The following is a 24,936-nucleotide window of genomic DNA, read 5'->3' on the forward strand; positions in this document are numbered from 1 at the left end:
AGCCTAGAGGTCTGAGCTCAAAGTGTTGGCAGAGTTGATTTCTTCTGAGCCCTCTCTCCTTGGCTTGTAAATGGCCTCCTTCTCCATGTGTTTTCATATACTCTTCGCTCTGTGTGTATCCGTGTCTTAATCTCTTCTTCTCATAAGGACACAGATTAGGGCCCCTCAATGACCTCATTTAACCTTCATTACCTCTTCAAGGCCTACCTCCAAATAAAATCTGAGGTACTAGGGGTTAGGACTTCAACATATGAATTTTAGGGGGACACAATTCAACCCGTAACAGTTTTTTAAGCACCCCAAACTTGAAATGTATGGTCCTTGGTTCTGTGACCATTCTAGTATTTTTGAATTTGAGAGAGATGAAATCAGCATTCACTCATACTTCCTCATTTACTCAACTGTGCTATTAGCCAACATCACTTAAGTAAATGTTGCTTAATGCTTGGGTCTGTTCTGGCTTCATTGATTTTCATTGTTTCCAGTTAGATTCCCTCCATAGCTTAACTTTCTTCACAAGTCTGTTAATCATCCATTGTCTATATATTAATATAAATCATGCTTCTTTAAAGAGCCGGGGCCCCATGAGATTCTATAGATTTTTTAACTTGTGTATAGCCAAGAGAAGAATGAGAGAACTCATAAATCTCCAACTGTGAGTGCAAGTAAGTGTGTGTTACCTAATTCAAATTCAGACCTTTCATTTGCCAGGAAATTTCTGGGAATAACAGAACCACAAGTGACCTGGGCTAGCATATGTACCAAGTCCAAGGTCCGGTGTAGAAAGAGTCAGAAAGTTATTTTTTAAATCCTTCCAATGGCTCTTATTTATATTTGCCGGATCTACTGTTGGCAGAAGCCACTACATGCTTGTTCTAAGACCAATTAGTAAGCTCCCAGAATATCAGTGAATTGCTTTTTTTATGTACTGGGTTGTATGAGTATGTTCTTGGATGAAAGAGCCCTTCGGGGTGTATTATAATCTGATCACACTCCTCATTCCCTCATCTTTATCCCCGGAAAACCTAAATGAGTGCTCAGATTGAAGCCATCTAGCAAATCTCTCAAATTCTAGTGCTTAACATAATCGAGTTAACTGCTTCATGTATTATTTAATAGTTCCTTCTTTGGACTTGCCTTATAAAATTCACATGCTTTCTATCAACATAGTCACCTAAGAGAAAATTTCCACTGGCAATAAGATATAAACACATATACTTTCAGCATAAAGGATTTTTATCTAGAAAATCCAAGTCTATATCATTTTTGTTTCTTTTTTATCCCTTACTCCCTTGGAATTTCTATAGACATGTCATTGCCCCTGGAAGTCTTCTTTGGCTAGAAGGAATATAGTAGTAACAGAATACTAAAGTAAATGGGAATGCAGTATTAACGTGTTTTCTGTTAGCTCTGTCTCTCCTTCTGTTATATGATGTCAAACTGTGTCTCTAGAGCTTAAATGGTGAGTCTTGCCATTCTCATCACAGGCTCATTGCATATGCCCTTTAGACGTTTTTGACATTACTTTGGCCAGAAACTTTTTGCACCTGCTTGCGACGCGAGGTATCTGTCAGCTTTCAGTGTCCTTTCTGAATTCGGTCCACGTATGTGTGCTTCATGATTTGAAAAAAGAGTAGAGGGCTTTTTGTTTACTTGATGTTTGATGAGATCTGATCTTTTCCTCCATGTTTCACTATTTTTGTTGTTTTTTTCTATGTTTTAAAAGAGGGAAGAGAGGCAATCATACTTTTAATTCTCTCTCCCATTTTTTAACCACAAGTCATAACATTTTCATTATAGGTCTATGCACTTTCCCTAGCTGATGAGCTTCACAGAAAAATTTACAGACCAAATAATGAATCAGAGAGGTACAGCTTCACTAATTTCTTTAACTCATATTTGTTTCTTGCCCACTGTTGTTTTATATTCAGTATTTACATATTCATAATCTTTCCTGTTATTATGAGTCACTTTCTGTTTTATAGTCACTAGCCTTAAGTTCCTGTTAAGGACATTCCCCTCCTGTCCCCTCCCCCATGTCAGGTGCTCCTGTTCTGTCTCTCTCCCACCTTCCCTATATCCCTCCCTCCGTCTCTCCCTCTCTCCCTCTCCTTCACCCCTCCCTACCTCTCTCCCCATTAATATTAAGAAGAATCCTTGCTGGTATTCTCCAGAAATCTCCTTATGTTTTCCACTGTTTCTCTCTTCCTCTCTCATTTGACATTTTGTACCTGTTTATCCAGTTTCTACCTGATTTCTCACTCTAATACACAAAAATTCATTTTGAAGCAAGCACTGACAAATGGCTTCTTCCCAGACCCCATTACTTTTATTGCAAAGTCATATTTACAGAGCATATGAATTTGGCTCTTTATAAGCATTTTAACGTGTTAAATAACAAAAATTTAACTGAGTGATTTTAGAGATCAAATTGGCTTTATTTAGTGAGTCATGAATTGGGCAGCCTCTCATCTAGCAAACAGAAAGGAGCTCCACTGAGCTATAGAAAAGGAAAGGTTTTTTAAAAGTGGAAAGGGAGCGGAAAAAGGAAATTATTAGGAAAGAATGTGTGTTTCAGCCCTCCTAAGGGGAAGAAAGGGGCCTGTGGGCCAGATTATCTCACTAGTGTTAACCAGGTAATTCCATGTTGACCAGTTAAAAGTTACATTCCTGGGAAGCTGAAACTGCAGTTAGCTTAAGTGTTAAATCTTGGTTTGCTGACAATGGGCCTAGCACAAGTGACTCCATTTTGGGCCCTGTTGTCCCTCTTTTAACAAACGCAAAATATTTTTTTCATGAAGACATATAATTTTGTGCTATATATGTATATATATATGTGTGTGTGTGTGTGTGTATATATGTATATATGTGTGTGTGTGTATATATATATATTTTTTATTTTTATTTTTATTTTTTGGCCTCTCTTTTCCCAAGGTTATTTCCCAGCTTTCTTTTCCAGTGTGCCCTTGTCTTTGTTGTGACCGCAGAACTCTCCCCTGCCCCTTCTGTATCCCCCTCTGCCCCCATAGTCCTCAACTGCTCAATGGAATCTGGAATTCCACTATTTTACCTTTATCACTTAAGGTTTTCTCCCTTATTAAAATGTGAACCCTTCCTGGAGCACTGCCTCTAGGAATCACCTGAAGAAGCATCCTCTTTACTCTCACTCCTGGCTTGCAGTGAGGTGCCCAGCCTAACGGGTTATAACCTGAGAAAGATGGGAATAGCACTGAAGCCCAGGACCTGGCAGACAGGTGGGCATACCTGTAGGAACCTGTCGTGTCAGAAGGTTCATCATATGAGCAAGTGGTTCATTATAACATTTGTAATTAAGCACCTTTTTCCATGTTGGTTGACACAGTCAGAATCCCAGAGGGCATACCACCCAGGCCCCCCTCGTGTGCCCAGAGAGCCTTAGGCATGGCTCTCACTTCCTAAGGGGGAAGGCGCAGAGCCTCTGCCGAGGGTCCCTCCAGGCTTCCCGGCCAGGGGCTGCTAACCTCTCAGAGTGCCTCCTCTGCCCTGCGCCACTTGTTTGTCAGCCAGAAGTTTACGAAGAAAGCAATGTTATTTTTGCTTCCTGGTGCAGGGCAGAAAGGCAACAAGCATAAATAGAGGGCAGAGTGGCAGCTGAATTTATCACCTCTGCTCAAATTTTCCTGAAGTGCCCTCTTAACCCTGAGCTTTTCTTGATGCTCCCATTATGTCTCTCTCTCTCTCTCTCTCACCTCAGCTGCAACTGTGGCAGTGAAAAAAGACATGGGGAGGTTATCTAGGATTTGTATTTTCTACACTAATGCTTCTTCCGATAACGAGGTTAATTGACAGTTGACAGTAATTGCTTTATGCGGGCATGAAGCACTCAATATGATTTTGTGACCTGTGGACCTAATACGTCTACTGCATGGACTCTATCTAGCTCAAGGATGTATAAAAATAATGAAACATTCCAATCAAAGATAATTGGAGTAAAGTTTTGCTTCAGCATAACCTTGAAGAAGTCAGGCAGGGTTACTTGAGTGAACGTAGCACATGTCATCCTGATTTGAGTAGATTCCCATAAATGCTAAGCTGGCCTTGGTTAGTAGCACTAATGGCCGGAAACCAACACCACTCCCAAAGCCTTGCCACTCACTTCGCAGGAGTGACCCATGGGAGGCTCTTCTTACCATATGCAGTTTATTTCTGAACCCTGTCACCCTTTTAAAGAAGCATTATAACAATTCTATGACATTATGTGGTCTGGAAGCACTGAAGCTTATTAGGAACAATCAAACCAAGACTGTCTTTTGTCTTCTATGAGTTTGTGGACTTTTGTGCTGGCAGATACTCTTCTAGTTAAGAGAATAGGCTACGGTTTCAACCAAAAAAAAAAAAAAAAAGATGAAGATAAACAAGAGCAGCAAAAAAAAGAGTATGTTGAGTATGAAAATGCCCGTCTCAGAAATCCTAACTGTGTCTCCAACTGCTATCCAAAGCAGCCATTTTAATGACAAAAAAACCCCCACAATCATATGTTTTCCATTAATTCAAGTCTGTGCGTCCCATTCAATTGCAGCTGCTCAGCTTGCATGATACACGTAATCAAATCTCACCACCTCCCGAGTATACCTTTGTCCGCCCTGGTAATACCTTTGTTGTTATTTGGTTGCTCTAGACCAGATGCTGGGCTGCCACTAAACTAACCTCGGCCAGTCCTCAGGGTGAAGATGGATGATGCCCCTCCCGTAATAAAGAGGTTATGGGTCCAGGGGGCCCTGGAAGTTTGGATCTGTTCTAACTTGGATGCAACAAGCATCCAGCATAGAAGAAACAAACTAGCGTGTGCCAGGATGAACTTTTCTGAAATTTGGCCTTCTTAGTAAACCATTTCTGGTGTTATAACCATGTTCTTGAAAAGATTTAGTAAATATTTTATAGGTACCAACCTAGTCTAGAATCCTTTAATACTTGTTTTTTCTTATAATGGGGACCTGTGTGTGTAGCACCTGCTTCTTTAGGAAACGTGGAAAATGGAATTTGAAATCTCAAATGCAAACTCAAAGAAAAAGTATTTAAGAATTATTTTCACAAAGTGTTTGTTGATAGTCTTAATTTATTGACACACTAGCTAACTCTAAGCCATCCTTAAGAATAATTTTGCAATTCATATGCATTTGAACCATCATACTCCTACAATTTAAAAACCATTATTTTCATTTCTGAGTTTTAAATGTAACAGATTGGTTTAAATGGAAAGCAAACATTAAATAATATTAATTACTAATATTAATGTCTGTTAACGTAACACATAAGGAAAGGGAATTTACTTCTATTTGAGATTGTAAATACAAGCAAATTACTTTCCTTCCGTTTTGATATTAAGGGGGATATTTTTTAAAAGCACATTGTTTACTTTATTCTACAAACTCTGGATTTAATTTAAAAATGCACTTACTACCTGCTGATCCTCTCTTCTTTAAATTTTCACACAGGTACCTAAAATCAAACTCTTTTTCTATTGTCTTTAAGCCTTCATTGATGTTCTAAGTTTCTTCAAATTCCCTTTTCCATTCTCTTCACCTTTGAAGTTAAAATGACAATATCTGCTAGGTCATGTTTTTTAGTAAAAGCCAGTTCATTTTCAGGTTGAATCAATCACAGACTTAACCTCTTTCACTGAAATGAGTATGAGTTGAGTTGCCTAAGAAGGAAGATTCATAGATGAGGATTCATTCAAGATCCACAAGCTAAACAAACTCGGAGTAATGCTCAGAAGACTGATTACTAGGTAGGTCAGGGGTCTTACAATCCTTTTTTGTTTTCTGATAGCCGTTTCAAAAGACCAAGGATATAATGCGATTGGACAGATGTACCTGATAGGGAACCAGGTTGCTTCTCAACCATCTTATATATTCTTCTCTCCTAAATGAAAACCAAAGATTTTCTGCCTATGTGACCTATTTAATTTGTACATGTTCATACTAACTCAGAGTAGTCAGCTTTCTCACTGCTTGCAAGACAAATTTCTTCAGCACAAAAAGTAGTCTTACTAACAAAATTCTACTGTAGATGCTCACTTCTAATCATACTACAGTGAAAAACATACATTTATATCCAGAACATTCAAAGGACAGGCATATAATCAAGTCAGTAATCATTTGTGGGTTCATGGTGCTTACTAGGCAGTGCATACTGGGTGCTAGGGGCCAAGATGGCCGTGACTGAGAATCGATCTTGCCTTTCAAGGGTCTCCCAGTCTAGAGAGGGTGACTTTATATGCTGTGTCAACAACTAAATTAAAAGAAGGCATGATGAGCAAAATAATACATGTGATTGAGGTACAGAAGTAGCCCACAAGAGGAAGGGATTAATTTTAGTGAGTGGGAGGTCCTGGAAGACATCCCAGAAATGATGATATATGAGCTCTATTTTGAAAAATGACTAAAAGCTTATTGGATGTATAAGTTAATGGCACCTTCAGCTGCAAGTAACAGAATACCCCCAGATAGCCACCTGGCTCATGTTTTTTACTTCGTTCAAGTCTCTGCTCACATGACTACCCCTTAGAAAAGCCTGCATGAATAACCTATATACATTAGCCTCTCTATCTCCTGACCTACTGTGTTTCCCTGAAAATAAGACCTAACCGGAAAATAAGGCCTAGCAGACTTTTCAGCATGACATCCCCTGAACATAAGCCCTAATGCGTCTTTTGGAGCACAGCTTAATATAAGACCCGGTCTTATTTTCGGGAAAACACGGTAGCTTTAAAGTCTCCATAATGATCACCTCGACCTGGAACATTCCCTGTCAATGCTTTTCTTTCTGTAGTGTATGTCTCTTCTGACTTGGTACATCCGCTATGAGGCCAGGGAGGTTGTGTATTTGATTTCCTGCTGCAGTGCAAGCCGCATGAACAATGTCTCAATAACAGTGTTTGCTGAGTGACTAGCCAACCAACCATGATGTAAGCAATAAAGGTATGTAATACTCACAAAACAGGAAGCCTGAAAGCAGGTAGTTTCAGGGTGGTATTGCTTGGCATTATCATCTGAGTCTTAGACATTTTCTGTTTTCCGCTTTTCTAGCTCCAGAGTGTTGGCTTTTTGTCTCTGGAGTTGCCAGCGGCAGTCTCAGAGAGTTGGTAAACACCAAACATCACGTCCTTCACAGCCATGTTCAAGGCAGGAAGAGGAAGAAGCTCTTTAGGTTGCTCTCCCCCAATGTTTGTCTCTTCATCAGGCAAATGAATCTTTCCTAGAAGCTCTGACAGAGAATTTCCCATAGGTCTCCTGGTGAGGACTATCACCTCGCTGGAACCCAGCAGCAAGGGAAGCTGGGAAAGCACAAGAGGATGAGGTCACCATGGGGGCTTAAACTAATTGTGATTTATCTGTATGGGCTGGGCACATTGCTCCACAAACAAAATCAGGTCTTTCAAGAAATAATTATAAGTAACAAATTTGGAGAATAACAATTAAATATTAAGTAAGTAAAAGCTAACAGGATTTTAGGTAACCCTGTTTCTCTACATTGATATGAAAAATAGATGCAGTAGAACTAGGAGACTAATCGTGAACATTTTGTATCTTAGCCGTGAAAGGCATACTTTTTCCATTTATTCTCTGCCAATGCCATTTTTTTTGGTGCATTTGCATCAGTATCATCATAAACAACTAATCTAAAACTGACATTTGAAGTTCTCAAAGAAGTCAGATATGATCCACAATTGACCAAATGGTTTATGTTCAGTTTCTGAAACTCCATATGAAATTTGGAGTCAGAGGTAGCCCTGCTTTAGACCCCCAGCTCAGGTATGCAGACAACCGGGCTCCGTGAGTAAAACCTTCCTGTCATAGTGCCCTAGAAATGGTAGAGAATTATTGTGCCCTGTGTATTATGTCACAGAGCTCCCACTCTCTGGGCACAAAGGCAACAAAAAGTCTCTCAGATGAGGAAGACGTCTTCTTTCTATATTTGTATCTGTAAGTGAAATACATTTTTGAAATATGTGACTCAGAAAAGGTAGACTTCATCTTCAGTAACATTAATGTGATTGATGTACATTGTAAAATAGACATATAATTCTTGTTCTCAAAAATCTGATCCCCAGACCAGAATCTGTTGTATGCCCTTGTCTGGGGGACCAGGAACAAGGTGCAATATTAGTTGTTGTTTTTAAAAAATGGAAAAGAAAAAAGGGACACTTCATTTTTCTTCTTCCTTCTCTGCATGTCCCTATCTCCTGATCTCTGTCTTTCTTACTTCTCCCTGCTTATCTGTCTACCCCAATCATTGCCTTCTTTGTAAAAACAAAAAAGAAAAGAAAAGAAACAATGATTTGTTGTGTGGGTGTTCCTGAAATTACTACAGTCCCTGTGGGCGTTTTGAGGTAACTCTTACTTGTTTTAGTTGGATCAAAGTGTGCTGTGTTCCATCAGCCAATATCAAAAGGAACATTTCCCCCCCAGGAAGGAGCTAGTAGACTTGCCACCTACACAACATTTATTAGCTTTCAGTTGTGATCGTGCAATTACCATGCTGATAACTTGCTTATTTTTACCACAAATCGCCAGTCCTAGATAGGACTTTCATTCATTATGCCTTTTTATAACCCTCTGAGGAGCAAAAGTGGAGGCATAATTCAGACTCTGGGGGATGTGTCCCAGAAACACAAGTGGGAACAGGAGAGGGGAGGCGGTGAGGGGGGGCAGTCGTTGCTGCCACATGTCACAGGCAGCCCTGCTGGCCCAGCGCAGTCCTCGGAAGAGCAACTTTCCAGAAAGTTTCCCTCTTCAGAATGTCTCTTTATCCTGTAGGTGACGTCTGCGCTTCGTTTACACAGAGGAACAAGCATAGTAGGAGTTTGGGTTGCACTGTCAATGTTTGCTGTGACATGAGGAGAAGAAAGGGTGCTATGTCACAGAGGGCACCAGAGGAGCCTTCCATCTCTGTCTGCGTTTTGCTTCTCTGGGTTCTCCACCACTTTGTTCATCGGTCACCAAGGGGAGACCAGGGAGGGATGTGAAACCAGGAAGAATCCTAAGGACAAATTAGTGTTGTGTCTGAGAGGGAAGGCAGGAACGGAGAAGAGTTTTCTGTACCTGTCTTTATCACCTCACCCCTTAATCTTAGAGGGCTTCTCCCCCTTTTCACCTACAACGTAGAATGACCAGCTTCATACAAGCGCAAATAACTAGGTAGAAAGAAGTCTCAGTGCTCCTATGTCTAGAGAATAACATGAGCACACACATTGATTGCTGTCAAAATGAGCTTTGAGTCAACAAAGGAAAAGGCCCCTAGAGTCATTGATATAATAACAGTCTGAGTTCAGAAATGCCACTTGTACCTCCTTCCCCGCAACCTGACCTTACAGTTCTAAAGAGGACACCTCATCCCCAGAGGCATTTGCTGTTGCCTTTCTATTTGGTTCTAACTGGTGGATGAGCGGTTCCATTTACGCTTTCTGAGACTTCACACCATCTCCCTTCCCACAAACAACTCAAGAGAGCTAACTTTTGCTCCTTGCTACGGCTTAAGGCTTTCCCCTAAGTATTTACTCCTTATTGCCCCAACAGGTAGGAATTTCCATCATCCCGTTTCACAGAAGATGCTTTCATTTTACAGTTTTTCATATGTCATTCCCACTTTACATGTCACTTTCCTGAGGTCCACGGCCAGTAAATGGTCCAACCAGGACTTAAAGCCAAACACTCTGATTAATGGAGCGCTTGCTCTTAGTAAGTACACTGAACTTTCTGACAAACCACCCCTAACTTTGTTTTTCGTCATTTGCCTGATTGGCATTTTCAGCTAAATACATAAAGTCTGAGCTAGCCGCAATTTCTAATGACGAAAATTCATCAAAATAAGAAAGGGAGTTACGCAGAATCTGGATCAAACGTTACTGCTTATCTTTTTCCTTGAAGCTGTTTAGCAAAAGACTTCATTTGTGCTTATTACTGTTTCTCTTTGATACGTTATTTCACACTATACAGCAATGGTTTTATACAGTTTTACAAGCCAGTTTTTAAAGTACAAATTTTTGCAAGAAAAGAAAATCTTTCCTGCCTTGTCTTCACATTACAACAATTGATTACAGATTTAAGCTACTACATATTTTCCTAATATGCTTATTTTTAATATGTAAAAATAAGGTTTTATCAGTAGAATTAACTACATTTTAAAAATAGTTACTAAGTGTATCCAATATCATCTGTAAATCATCTCTGGGCTTCTGAGAAGGCATCGTTCATAGCTACACAATTGCAAAAGAATGTTTTTGCCAACAAATGATCCAATACATTTTGCGTGGGTATCTTAACAAATAAACTGTGCCCACCCAGTGAAATATATTACTGAGAATTCCTACCTGAAAGCCATTTTGTTGTACTATATCAAGAGAGGTTTAGTCCAAATCTTTTTTTTGTCTTTATTTTTTATTTATAATTTATCCCTCACCTATCTTCGGCAAGGATTTGAGGGCCTCTAAGTCAAATCAGTTAATCCAAGTGGCACAGCCTTCTTGTACAAGTGACCTTCCCTATTTGGGTAAGTGTCTTCTATATGATTGTGTGTACTATATTATGTTGCAGGATATACAGAGTCATTTTCTTATGCACTTGATCTTGAAAAGTGAAGCAAGCTGGGAAAATGGGGAGAAACCTTCAATTCTAGCAAACTTCAGTTAACATTTATTGAGTGTTGTGTGCCAGCCAGTATGTCAAACCCTATCACATGATTTCACTTACCTACAAGGGGATCTTATGTAAACAAGAGGCAGGAGACAGTAGGAAGCTTACTGGTCCCTGCAGGGTGTGACGCCAAAGAGAGGACTTTGGGACGCAGAGGCTCGGAAAGCTGCCACCACCCTCACCATAACAGCCAGTTGTTGTTTTGCTTCAGTCCTATCTAGAGAATAATGCCCGTCATATTGGACCTGGTCAGTGGTGTTTGATGAACGCTTGGTGCTTGAAGAGTCTCAAACAAAAAGGGTAGTAGAGGAAGAGAAAGAAAGAAAGCTCTATGGGTAAAAAATCATCCATGTGAAGTAGATTTTCTTTGGGTCTCCTGGCTTTTTTTGCAAATCAGCATCACAACAGATGTGTCTCCCCAATCTTGGCTCCTTCTCAAACTGTTAATTCTCAAACTAATTAGTGTAGTATAACCTTTTGGCTCTTAATTGACGAGAAGGGTTCTTCAGCCACACACAAAACTCCATATTGGTTAGGAATTCTAAAAGGGGCCCTAAGTGCATGACGAGGAATTCAGGTAGCCCAAATGCCAAGAAAAAAATCCTGAAGTGCTGGGAGGCAGGCAGACTGCTGAGGCTCCGGCTGCGTAGATGCATCTTTGAGCCCTTTCGGTTCCAAAGGTGACCATTTGCTTGTTGAGTCTGTCTGCTTTACTTATACAGCATAGATCATAGAATAATTTAAAAGGAAAAAACGAAAGTCCACACTAATTTCCACACTGCGATTTATGACTTTTATAATTTAAAAACAACCAGAAAGGTATTAGATAAGCTCTCACACAATGCTCACATTTGAGGGAAAACAATCACAATGATATTTGCAAATGTATTCTCATTTAGATATTCACGATCTAAATCTAAAGGGTGAATTGTTCGTAGAGGAAAAAAGAAGCAAGATTTATATATAGTTGATATAATACTAAAAACAAACACTCTCACCTCTCCAAAAGCTCTTTTCCTATTGCGAACTTTGCACAGAAATTACTACATATTTTCCTAGTTTGTTTATGCGTATAATCTAAACAAAACACAGAAAACCTTAGCCTCCTTCTTCTCTTATCTTTGTAACAATTCAGAGGCAGTAAGGTGGCCATTTGTGGGTGTCCCAGTGTGCTGGGACATTACTCAAGTGTCATTATAACCCAGGACCAAGATTCAAACACTCACTTTGTCAGTGTATTGTGAGGTAATCCTTCTCTCAGTAAATGAACCCATGCTCACTAACGTTTAGCTCAGAAAGATAATTCAGCAATTAATAATGGCAAAGATTTTCAGGCAGACTGGAGACTGCATAAGCTCTCCCTAGAGGCAGAACAACTTTGAAGAAGACAAAGGTTAGCCAGAAGATTTCTGGGTAAACTGGAAATCAGTGCTGTAATTGGATGATATTAGTGTTAAGTTGTGAAATTACTGTAGTTTGATGCATCCTTTTGCACCATAGAGATTGACTTTTTGGGTAAACCAGGATGCTACCTGGGGTGGCCAGAGGACCCTGTGGAGACACATCCCTGCTCTTTTATATCCATAAGCCACTACCCACATTTCTCCTGTTGACGTACCCTTCTTGGGCAGGCTTCAGCTTCCACTGTTACAGTATTGTTCTGGTCAGGCTATTCTGATACCGAGTATAGGCAGTCATTGACACAGAGCCACCTCCATGGAAGGTTTCTACAAAAGATGCTCTACTTATTTTTATTAGATTCGATTAAATGAGATTTCCCTTAATTTTATTCTCAGGTGGTAACTTTAAATTCAAGGTGCAGTTAGCTGGATGTCTCTTGCGTGTACTTGTAGCTGCCCTGTGGATGTTCATTTTAATGTAATCCTAGCTATAATTTCCTTTTTCCTCTTACTACAGAGCTATGGTTCTAGCAGGATGTTTCCTCCCTGTCAGCTTCTCTGCCGAGGGTCATTTCTCATCCACCCTTACACTGAAGGTGTAACCCTTTGAGGTGCTACTTTATGTGGGAGCTTCAAGGTGCTTTTCCATGCTGGGCAGCCTTTATCTCCTATCTCCTGAATCCCACAGGCATCATGAGATAAGCTCAGGGTCACTCTGCTTTGACGGATCCTCCCAAGGAAAGCTGGCCTCTGCTTGCTGAACTCAGTTTATTTTCACATCTGCATTTTCACTACTGTTTGTCCCATAATGCTTTATTTATGCTTTACATTTCCTGGATATGTGACGAAACAACAAATTCAAGGTTCTATGGTATGATATTATGCACATCTAAGAAGGGGCTATATATACATATATATTTCCTTCTTAGATGTGTATAATATCATACCATAGAACCTTGATATATATATAAGAAGGGGATATATGTGTGTGTGTGTACACACATAGACACACACATACATATGAACATGTAGACATATATGTGTGTGGGTGTAAACCTTTTTTTGTGTGTGTTTGCTAAAAAAAAATCCTGAAGTGCTGGGAGGCAGGCAGACTGCTGAGGCTCAGGCTGTGTAGATGCATCTTTAAAGTTTAAAGAACGCTGAAAGGATAAAGAAAATATCCCCCACCGGCTGGTATTCTCAGGAAACACTCGTGTCCCCAAAGTGACATGAGAATAAGATAGGAGCCTATTAACTAAAATTTGAGTAAGGAAAAGAACGTGACTCCAAGGGTTAAGATAAGAAGCAAATATCAGTTAGGACCAGCAGATATTCTCAATCAATACTGTTTGTCTCTCCTGTGGATATGAATTTGCCAGAGGGAAGATGTACCGGTCAAATAATCCTTGTTGAGATGCTTGAGATTCCACTAATGCATTTATTACTACAAGAGAAGAATGATTCTGCTTCTGATTCTGCTTCCTGTGTTACTGTCCTGTGGCTCTGTACGTCACGTTCGGTCCAGAGAACCAGCTAGGTGATTTTTCTCCATATGTGACCCTCTTTCTTTTCCTTTTGGTTTTTCTAGAATGACTGCCCAAACATGTTACTCACCCCACATTCATTGAATTTCTGCTATAAGCGGGCCATTCTAGAGGACCCAGAAGTCTTTGGCATTTCATTTATTTCATTCAAGTATTAATTCCTTTAAAAGTACATACTACCTACTGTGCGAAATATTTTTTTAAAAGGTTAAAGGCATTGGTTCTGGGGTCTCACTGTCTGGGCTCACATTCTGACTGGCTACTTACTAACTTTTTAACTCTGGCAAAGTTACTAAAATTCTCTAAATCTAAGTTTATTCATCTATAAAACTAGAAAAATAATAGTAGCTACCTGAAGGTAGCTGTGATTCTTACATAAGATGTTGCTTGTGAAGCCTCTGGCCCATACATAGTAGAGATGTAAGCCTGTCTTCGTAAAACACTGGGAAATATTACATTTGTAGAATATTCTCCAAGTGACAAAGTATAGTGATGGAGAACAGATCCGTGGTTGCCAGGAGTAAGGTTAGGTGAGGGTGTGACTTCATGGGTGTAACATTAGGAAATTTCTTTGTGATGATGAAACTCTTCTGAATCCTGATGGTGGTAGTGGTTACACAAATGAATGCATATGATAGAATGTCATAGTGCAATAACCACCCCCCAACCAAACAAAAAAGAGTGCATGTAAAAACTGGTGAAATCTGAATAGGTCTATAGTTCAGTTAATAGTATTGTACCAATATCAGTTTTCTGGTTTTGAAAAATGTACCATGCTTGCACAAGATGTTATCATTGGGGCAAGCTGGGTGAAAGATACACAGGAACTCTCTACATTGTTTGGCAACTTCTTGAGTCTTTATTTCAAAATAAAGAGTTAAGAAATAAAAACATAAAGTACCAAGAGAGATATGACGATGCAACAGCAAGGTCCTTGTTCTCATGGAGTTTGCATTCCACTGGGAAGAGAAATCAGTAATTACACTGTCAATTATTTAATCGTAATTATGCTCTGTATTACGAAGGAAAAGCATAAGGTGCTTGCTGTGACAGCACATGCAAGGCAAAGGGGCCCAAGTCTGGGGCAACTCACATGAGGCTTCCTAGAGGTTATGACACTTTTGATCCTATCTACATGGTAAGGATGAGCTGGAAGGGGTGGAGGGAAGCATTCCAGGCAAAGGGAGCAGCATATAAGGGGGCCTTGCAGAGAGAGGGAGCCTTCGGCAACTTAGAGAGGCCAGCAAGTTAGAGGATATAGAAGAGTCAGAGTTAAATGGGCTAGTGTTGTAAGCGGAGTGCTACAATGGATCAGTGAAAAAAGCACTGCCTTCTGACAAGAAGTTGGAGGGATGAGGGAATGACTGCCCAACAAATGTAACACCTGTGCGCTTGAAACCTGTATAATTTTACCAACCAATGTCACCCCAATAAATTTAATAAAAATTAAATTTAAAAAGTAACACTTGCTAGAGCTTGGATTTTGAAAAAGAATTACAATGAATTTCGAGCTGCAATTATAAAAATCACAAAGGAATGGATACTTGGAAGTGTGCGGTGAGTTTGGGAAACGATATGTAGTCCGGGGATTGGGTTCCTGGAAGAAGCTGGAAAGGGACTGGAAAGAGAATTCAACCAGATCACCAAAGGGATTTTTCATTTCATTCTGCAAGCAAAGGGGTGGGGGACATTGGAAGTTTTAAACTGGGAACTTCTTAAGAGTTTTAATAAGATAACTCTGAAGCCAAGATAAAGCATAAATAGAATTACTAAAAGAAACTGAAGCCAGTCATCTAGCCAAGAGGCAACCAAAAGAGTAAAGGATAGGGACAGAATGGTCTGGAACTGGGGTAAAGTTGGTGGGGCGCTGGGAGCAGAGAATGACAGAGGAGCCTTTGTGAAAGTCAGCTCAACAGGCAAAGGTGACCTGAAATCCAGGAGCTTCACTTCTAGTAATTTATTACTCTGAGGTACTCAGTGCATAAAAATGTAGACATAACATGTCCATTGCAGCACTGTTGGAAATTGTAATCATTGGAATGACTATACATATCCATTAGTGAGTGAGTAGTGAGTTCTGGTGCATACTCATATAGTGGAGTTCTAAAACGCACTTAAGAAAAATGGGTTGTAGCCTTAAAATATTTTTAAATTAAACACCTGCAGAAGACTAGGTATAGTATGATCTAATTTTGTAAAATAGTGTATGGGATATATTTTCCATGCATGAAAAACGATATTGAAGGATATACCTATCCTTTTGGCAATGACTACCTCTGCAGGGTGAGATGGCAAATACGTGTCTTTATGATGATTTATTTACTAGAAATGTTTTCATGTTTAACAATGTTTATCTATTGTGCTTATACATGAATGGCATTGTCTTAGATCCAGGGCCCTGAGACAGGCTCTGAGATGGAGAAGGAGGGAGCTCTTGGGAGATACACCTGTTAGGAAGTGAGGAAGAGCGTGCTGGACAGAAGGAGAAAGTTGCAGTTGTGACTGAAGCATCATGGGAGCCCTAGAGCTGGGATGACACATTAGAGTTGCTCTAAGTTGAGGCAAAGGGCTTGAGTATTTGTATCCTTGCATTCGTCAGTCACTGGGTTTGGACTGCCCCTGGGGTGAGCAGGGCAGTTCCCTGCAGCTGAGGGTGATTCCCAGTGAGGAATGCAGCTGACAGTGGCCAGGGACCCATATTCCCAGCGGATGGGGTATGGATGCATGGGGCTCTGAACAGGGTCCTGGGAGACGCACTGCAGTATCCACGACAGCTATTGGGAATAAGTATCCAAGTTATTTCTGACTTTGCAGACCTTGCTTAATTACCACAGCTTAGCTTTTATGCATACAACTATAAAGCAGGAAAAATGATCTCAGTGCAGAATAAAATTCACTGAAATGAAGCCTTTTTGATTAAAAAATCTTAGCAATTAGGAATAGAAAGCGATTTGTTTAACCTGATGAAGGGTACTTTCTCTAGCCTGCCCTTACAATGAAGGTATGGCCTCCCTGTGGGCCAGGCTCCTGGTTCAGTGCCTCCTGCACCAATTTGCATGGGCCCCGAGGCCCTAGGCATCCGTCTCCTTGCCCACAATGCACTGAACGCTCTGATTCTAGCATTGGCATTTACCTCCAGGGCAGCCCCTGTTTCTGTGCTTGCGACTGTTCTGGTTTTGCTTTTTTCTTTTTTCCTTGCTCTTTTACTGTCGGCATGATTTTTTTTTTTTTTTTTTTGTCTCCTAGTGATTTCCCTTCCTTTCTTGTGTGTTCTGAAATACATTTGAGAGTACATTTGTTGTAATTTATTTAGCACCTAGTGTTTCGCAGCAGGAAGATTTTTCAGTGTATCCAGTCCACAGTGCTGCTTGGAAAGCGAAACCCCAACTGTCTTGACCAAAGGCATTTTTTCCTTTTCACTGCTTATAATGTGACTTGCAGTTTGAAGCAGTTTTATTTTTAATATTTTATTTATTTTTAAGTTCTGTCCTTCATTTTTACTCTCTTCTCTTGCTTTATCTTCTCTTCTTTCAGTCTCCATTTTTCTTCTTTGACCTCCATTCTTTAATGGAGAATTATTTGATCATAAATTATATTTATCCTGGAATCATTTTTCTGGTTTGCATTGTTCAGTTGCCCCCTTTTTTTCGGTCATATTCCACTTTATCTCTTCCTTTGTGTGTGTGTGTGTGTGGTATCCATGAATACATTCAATGCTATTTCTTTTTTTATGATTACTCATCCTTAAATTAGTCTGTTCTGCCTGAACCAGCTGTTTGTGCAAGCTAGAACTGGAGACAGGCTAAGGAACTGAGCTAGGGTAGTTTGAATTTCCAAATGTTTTCAATCACCACCCTCCCCTGGAGAATGGTTTTTTTCTGGACTACACTCATTTCGCTTTCCTTGCCTCATTTTGATCGCAACCCTTTTGTACAGTGACAAGAAGCTTGGCCTCTGCCAGGTGAGCTTGAGGCTGAGCATTCAGGCTGGTTATCCTTTCTCGTTTACTTGAACAGACCCACAGCCTGCTTCTTAAAGAGATGACACGCCTGCCCATTTTCACATTTCACATCATCACTCATGACACCTGAAGCCAAGCAGGGAGGAGAACATTTCCCCAGTGCTCCCAAGCACCTCAGACCTCCTGTTCCCAGCAAGGGTCATTTATTGTCCCTTAGAGTGTGCCACCTGTAGCGATCTCTCTGCTCTGCTTGCTCAACCAGAGAGCCCTCAGATCTTGTTTCTTCCATCAGAGTCTCCCCCTGTCCTGGTTCAATTTTCCTAATACTTGGCAGCCTTTTTAAAAGGTGATGTTTGGATTCTGGGTGTTTCCTACTTCGACTGGTTTCATGTCTATATCTCATTCTCCTTGTTGTTGGTTGATTTCAGGAAAGAGAGCCTTGAGTCTTTCAGCTTGATCTAGCATTCCAGAGGATTGTTTTAGGATATAGAAGACTTAACCAGGTGAAGGAAGAGCTGACTCATAGAAGGGACAGGCTGGAAGAATAACCTTGGGGAGAAGGGCATATCTTCCTGACTGACAGGAAGCCAAAAAAAAAAAAATAGGGAGAACATAAAAGAGAAATTTTAGGTCAATGGGAAGAAAATTGAAGGCGTAAAAGGCAACTTGCTTATGAGAAGCAGCAGTACACTTTTATTCATTTATTCAGCTTTTTTTTTTTTAATCATAAACATGTTCTGTGCCCTGCAGTGGTGAAATAGCAATGAACAAGACAGACAAGTTCCTGTTCTCAGAGATTTCACTTTCTCATAAACGAGCCAGGCAATGAACAATTGAACAACAATAAAAAGAGGCTATTTTTCAAATCAGAGTCTATTTTTTAAATCAAAAATTAGTGGAGCAGTGGAGTCACTGGCGAGGCTTCCATGAAGATGTGATGTTTAAGATGGATCTGAAGGAACAGAAAATCCACCCACATGAAAATGAGGGAAGAGCATTCATGGCATAGAGAGTAGGAAATACTATGGCCTCGAGGCAGGAAACAGCTTAATGAGTTTCAGGAACAATCAAATTGCCAATTGGAACTTAAGGAACAAGAGAGAATATGGTACAAACTGAGGCTGGAGAGAAAGGCAGTCATCAAATCATATCAGCACTTTCAGAAGTTGGGTTTTTATTCTCACATTATTTATGCAGCCAGAAGAGCTAATGAAAGATCTAAAGCAGATATGTGGATAAATTATAAATTCTACCAACAAGATGATAGTTGAAAGCCATATAAAAGGCGTAACATCAGCATGTGCTTTGGAAACTCTCTAAACGGAGATTCTAGTTGTAAGGCAATTTGAGCAAAATGCATAGCATGAAAAGTAAAATGTTATAGCCTCATAATTACAAGTAGAGGAGTTCTATGTCACACTTCTAGGAATGAGTACTAGAAACTAATTGTACTCTGGAACAGAAGATGCTATAACATTTCAGAGGGCCCTGGGCTCCACTATGCATTTCTTAATTTGAGGGTATGGCTGAGGGAAGTCAGCCAGGAGGAGAGCACTTGCGGAGTCAGGAACTCCTAGGTCTGGAAAGCGAGAAGACGAGCCATGTCAAAATGAGGCATTTACTCTGTGCATGGGGGGCCATCCGAGACAAAGCCAGCTAGCATCCAGAACACGCAACGTATTCTCGTGCTTTGTGTATTTGGAAAGAAATCACAACTGGAAACATGTCCAAATATTACCTCTCAGCAACAGTATGACCATGGAAAGAATTGATGGGAAAGCAAATCATGAATAAGAAAGCTGGAAGCAAAGTAATAGAGCCCAAAAACAATTTAAATTTTTTCCAATCAGTATTTGGTAAAGTTCAAGTTCTAAAAGATTAGTTTTAAACGGGAAAACAATTTCATAGGACCATGTCATGCTGAAGCTGTAGACTTTAAAGATGTATTCACCTATTTCTTCTTCCCTCCCCTTCTCCTTCCTTCCCTCCTTCAGCAGTAGGTGGTTGATATCATGCTAATGGCCTTTCTAGACCAATCTGTAGATAAGTGACTTTTCTCTTTAGCCTCCTTTGTGGCACTAGTCACTGAAACATGCTTTGCATTCTAATCTGTTTTACTCAATTCCAAAGAATTTCCCTCTGATCAGTAAAGCTTTTTCTTAGAAGTAAACTAAAGCTGATCAGCTTTAGCTTCTAATGGACTCCGTGTGAGAGACTCCTTACAGAAAGAGGCAAAGTGTGAATCCGGTTTACTTTTGCACTCATTTCTCATAGTTCCGTGGGTTCAGATGAGGGCTTCGGTGAATTGCTGTAACATAAGTATTTTGTCTGGGAAGCTTGAAGGACTGGAAAGTGACCGTGCCCCTTCCACTGTCAGTTCAAGTACAGTATTCTGGTCCTGGCAACAGTGGAACGTTTCAGTGTCACCTAGCCTGTCCAAGAAAACCTATTTTTGTTTCATATCCGCGCACTGGTAGTAGAGCTCAAAATTATTTTCGGTTTGCTGATGACCATACTATCAAGAGGATGTCAGCGCAGGAGCCAAGGAGCTGCCATCTGTGCTGTGTTTATATCTCAAGCACTATTTAGAAGACTGGTTACTCAGCGGTGCCTCTTGACCTTCTAGTGTTACACTAAGAATGGTGACTTACACTTTCTTGAAAGTCACCCTTATGATAATCCTTATAATTCCCTCAAGAAACAATAGAGGGTCTAAGGGTTGACCAAATTGCACTATTAAGTATTGATCCCACAGTGCTTTCCATGTGGTAGGGACTGAATGATCATTCATGGTCAACGTGTAGCTCTCATCGTTGATGTGATGATAGGTGACTCATAATCAGCTGTCCAGGGAAAAGGTACCCGATCTGCAGCGTTGGCTGATTTCCATAGTGGGATATGAAGAACATCTTTATAAATTCAAAAACTTAGCTAAAGCGGAGAAATTCCACAAAAGGCAAAAATGACTCAAACTAACTCACAGAAAATAGAAAACCTGAAAACTCTTTATCTAAAAGAATTCAAATTCACAAGTAAACCTCACAAGAAAACTTACAAGTCCAGAGGGCTGCACTGGAGAAGTATATCAAATAGGTAAAGAAGAAATAATATCAATCTTGCACTAAGCCCTTCAGAAAATAGAGGAAGGAGCACTTCCCAGCTTATCTTTTGAGGCCAGCATTATCCTGTTACCAAAATTAGAAAAAGACATGATGAGAGAAGAAAACTAACTACAGATCGATATACTTGATGAATAAAGATGGGGGGAAAATCCTAACGAAATACCAGTAAGTTGAATCCAGCAATATATAAAAATTATAACACAGAATGACCAAGAATTAAAGGTTGGCTTAACATTAAAAAAAACAAAACATCAATCGATATAAGTCATCGTATTAACAGAATAAAGGAAAAAAACTATACGGTCACCGTAAGAAATACAACAAAATTATCTGGAAAAAAGTCAGTACTCATTCATTACATACATAAATTAAGAATAGGAGAAATTTTCCTCAATTTTATAAGAGGCAGCTGCTTGTGTCCATTTGGGCAGGGAATTGCAGGGTTCTGGTTTCCTGGGATGTAGTCTAGAAGAGGAGGGGTGCAGGCTCTGGGTAGGCAAGCTGCTTGGCCCTAGGTTCACCTCACTCCTTGGGTAGGGAAGAGGCTCAAGGTGGCCTGGGTAAGGCCTTCCAAAGCCGGACATCTCAAACTTTACATGCATGTGAACAACCTCGAAAATACAGGATCAGAGCATGTGAGGATGGGAGGTGGCATTCTGCACATTCTGCACATCTAACCAGCTACTATTCCATGGGACCCCACTTTGGGTAGCAAGGCTGTAATGCAGGGGCCCCGGTCTGAGGGCAGGGAACACTGGTAGCTGCTCCATTTGAAGTCTGTGGTGGAATAAATAAACTAAAATTATAGGTAATACAAAAATGATTCATTGTACTTGGAAGATCCAATTTGATAGTTAAGCTAAAGCTAATAATATAGATTTTTCTCTTTGTTCATCCTGTGCATTTATCAACTAAGTGAAAATAGTTGACCCAAACACAGGATAAATAACTGAGGACCCTAATCTCCTATTAAAACTATGTACATAATCTAGAATTGACCATTGTAATTATCATTCAGTGTGTTTTATGAAAGAATAAATATTCACAACATCCTCAGTTTTAAGAGTGAATATTTTTGGGGAGCCAAGATTACCCATGTCATAACTGAGATACTTGGAATAGAATTTTGGAACCCATGTGATTACCAGCCTTGAGCTATATAACCACCAGGGGTTTTATAAAAAGTGGCATTAAAATATTTATTATTTTTATTAATAAAATGTGGAGACATGGATGACTTATAAGAAATGAGATTAAAATTGTTGCTGTTGAATATTCGTGCTGCATTTTATCATTCTATAGTATGACTATATTATCTGAGACATAGCTCTGCAGAGAATTTGATCCCTCTCTCGGGGTGGTTGCCTTTTCCCAAGCTACATTTATTGACTATTTACAAAAGCATTCACTTTAAAATTCTATACTGAAGGATAAAACCTTGGGCCATTCATTTCTTTATTGTGTCTGAACTTATTTTCTCATCGTTAATTTGAAGAAGGATGATAATAAATTGAGTACTCTCTTTTAATGATTATGTTGCTGATGGCTCAAAATCAACCTCTGGAACCCAGATGAACTTTTAAGTTATTCCAAGAGAATTAGGAATCTTCCTTTGCCCTCCATGCTCTCTTCTTCTCAGTGCAGCTAAAGCCCCTGCTTAGGCTATATAAATTAATACATTTGCTCGCAATGTGACTTTGGGACATTTTATAGCAGTGATTTCAATGCTGTTAGTGGTAAAATAGAAACTTGAGAATGTGAACATTAATTTAAACCACATGATGGGTTTAAGGAAAAGGGACATCCACTACAGATTCTTGAGTGTGTGCTAACTCTGTACACACTCTAGTGGGGAATGGGATCCAAAAACCACCAGTGAACTTTTAAACCCTCTTGAGAGGAATCAAACCAACACAATTAGCCCGGGAAGGGAGCTGTTCCAGACAACAGACAGACCATTTCTCTCTCGCTCACAAACAGATCCCTTTGCCTGAGGGAAAACCATTGAGAGATAGAAGAAAAAGGAGGGACTCCTACCATTACCACTAATGGCATGAAGTTAGAACTATCTTTCCGGTCATTAGCTGGTTTACTGATTTGTCTTTCATTATAGGTTACAAATTATGTTGGGTTCCTTGAACAATAGATAATTAACAAATTGTATGTTGTGGATAGTTGGTGAATTTGAAATAAAAGATTTCTTTTCCCTTCCAGTTCGTTGTAGCTGTGTTCTGGATCATTTATGCCTATGACAGAGAGATGATTTACCCGAAGTTGCTTGATAATTTTATCCCAGGGTGGCTGAATCATGGAATGGTGAGTGGATGAAAACAAATGATTTCCTTTTGTTTAAAAAAAAATCTATTAAAGAGCTGTTTTCTAACTTATGCTTTCCATAGAATTTATCTAACTGTGAAATGTTGGAAGGCTATAATGCAGTTATAACTAGAGAAGAATATTGAATGTAAATGAAAAACATCTTCCCATGCAACTGAGTCACTATAAAACGATGTAGTAGATGAGTCCACAGTTTGTAAGATGCATCAGTGGTGTTAGATAATACAACTAGCTCATCCCTAGGTGAATTTGATTTCTGGGCCACTAAAAGGATTGTCCCCTGTTGGGGCATCAGCTGTTAATACCCTGTGCAACTGTTAATACCATGCTCTTCCTCCCCTCACATCAATGGGATTGTGTTGGAAGCAACTGCGTATTGCACTTGGAGAATTTCGCCCCCAGAGGAGCAGCATGGCTGTTCAGTCCCTGGGAGATCTGCCGCAAGCATTGCAGGGGTCCTGGGCAATGGCTGTCTGCCTTGTCTGGCTCTGCCCATCCAAAAGCATTTGCCTGTGGCTGCTAGGTCTTTTCCTTCTTCTCTAATTCTTTCTAGTGTGTTAGCCATGGTGTTACCTTCACAAGTCTCAAATCAAATGCTTTGGATGATTTCCATATCTTTACAAGATTTGAAGAGATATTTTCTGCAGACAAGTTGTGTATCATCTTCCCTTTCTACTTCTGGAATTGAGCACAGTTGTGGTATTACCTAAGAAGCCTGCATTTTTTGGCTACAGCAATTTTTAGACTACCACTGGGTGCTCCTGGTGAAAAGGGCAACCTATCACAGAAATTAGAGGGGAGCAAAGAGCTGGAAATTATGTGTCTTAGGGCCAAAATAATAGTTTCCCTGCTGCCCCAATTTGGGTTTATTTTAAGAAAAGTGGTGTGTACCAACAAACAAACATTACTATACTGAAGAGCTTTGATTAATCCTTTTGTAAGCCAGTGGCACATCTCAGGGAACTGGAAGTTTCTTTGAGTCCGATTAGAGCCACACTGTTGCAGGATTAACATGGCACCTCTGGTCTAGTTTCCTACAAATCAGCCGGGTCTTATCAGTTCAGTTTACCCATCTAAGGGGCCTGCCGTGGCTCCTCTGCCCCTCTCCAACTTTTTACTTTTCTTGAATGTGAAAGCCCTTTCATGGCTCCATGTCTTTCCAATCCTCTGCCCCAAATAACCTTCCCATTCTTTGCTGGGAAAGTCCTGCTCATCCTGACGGTTTATATAACATGTTCTCTGAGAAGTCTTTCCTCACCCTCCCAAGGCAAGTTCGCTCTTTTGTCATTTTGTTCTTGCACAGCACTTACATATGTCTGTTATACATGTATCTATCCCCCACCACAATGTCACCTTTTTAGTGCAAAACAGCAGCCTCAGAATCCGAAGCATTCGGACCAGCTGCCTGTCTTATAGTAGTATCAGTGCAAATGTATTAGACTGATGGATGAATTCAGTATTGCCAGGTTCCATAATTCCTTGCCAGTCAGTACTGATAGCTACTATTTTTGAGAACCTACTGTGTGCTAGGCATTCCATCGTGGTTATGTCATTTAATTTTCATAGTAGTAGTATGAATGATAAAGTAGTATCCATTTTACAGATGAAGAAACTTAGGCTCAGAAAGTCTTCGACACCAGAAGGGCCTTAGCTGAGAACAAATGGTGCATCACGTGCTATACAAGTGCAGTCCTTGACTATCTGGGCTATTGTCCACATCCCTAAAATGCATAATATTACCTTCAGGCCAGAGGATAAATCACAACCTTTGCAGAGGCTAGCATGTTTCGACCAGTTTATGGAGCATGTACGCAGCCATTAGAACTTCAACTTGACTCTCACCATTTTCCCTTGATTCACTTTGATGGGCTAATATTCTCAATCTTGGAGGCAAAC

General features: G+C 40.1%; 1 protein-coding gene across 10 annotated transcripts in view; it reads left to right on the forward strand.

The window, feature by feature from the left end:
• The window catches only part of AIG1 (androgen induced 1), a 218,967-nt gene that overhangs the window by 42,810 nt on the left and 151,221 nt on the right, over nt 1-24,936 (forward strand). For 8 of the 10 annotated variants that reach the window (XM_074333656.1, XM_074333664.1, XM_074333665.1 and 5 more), the window contains one exon: nt 22,918-23,019. The exons of the other annotated variants lie outside the window; for them this stretch is intronic. In XM_074333656.1, coding sequence (XP_074189757.1) covers nt 22,918-23,019 — 102 coding nt within the window. The remainder of the gene's footprint in view (nt 1-22,917; nt 23,020-24,936) is intronic. 10 annotated transcript variants of the gene reach the window in all.

The sequence above is a fragment of the Rhinolophus sinicus genome, linkage group LG05, assembly GCF_036562045.2.
Source record: "Rhinolophus sinicus isolate RSC01 linkage group LG05, ASM3656204v1, whole genome shotgun sequence".
In the NCBI taxonomy this organism is placed as follows: Eukaryota; Metazoa; Chordata; class Mammalia; order Chiroptera; family Rhinolophidae; genus Rhinolophus; species Rhinolophus sinicus.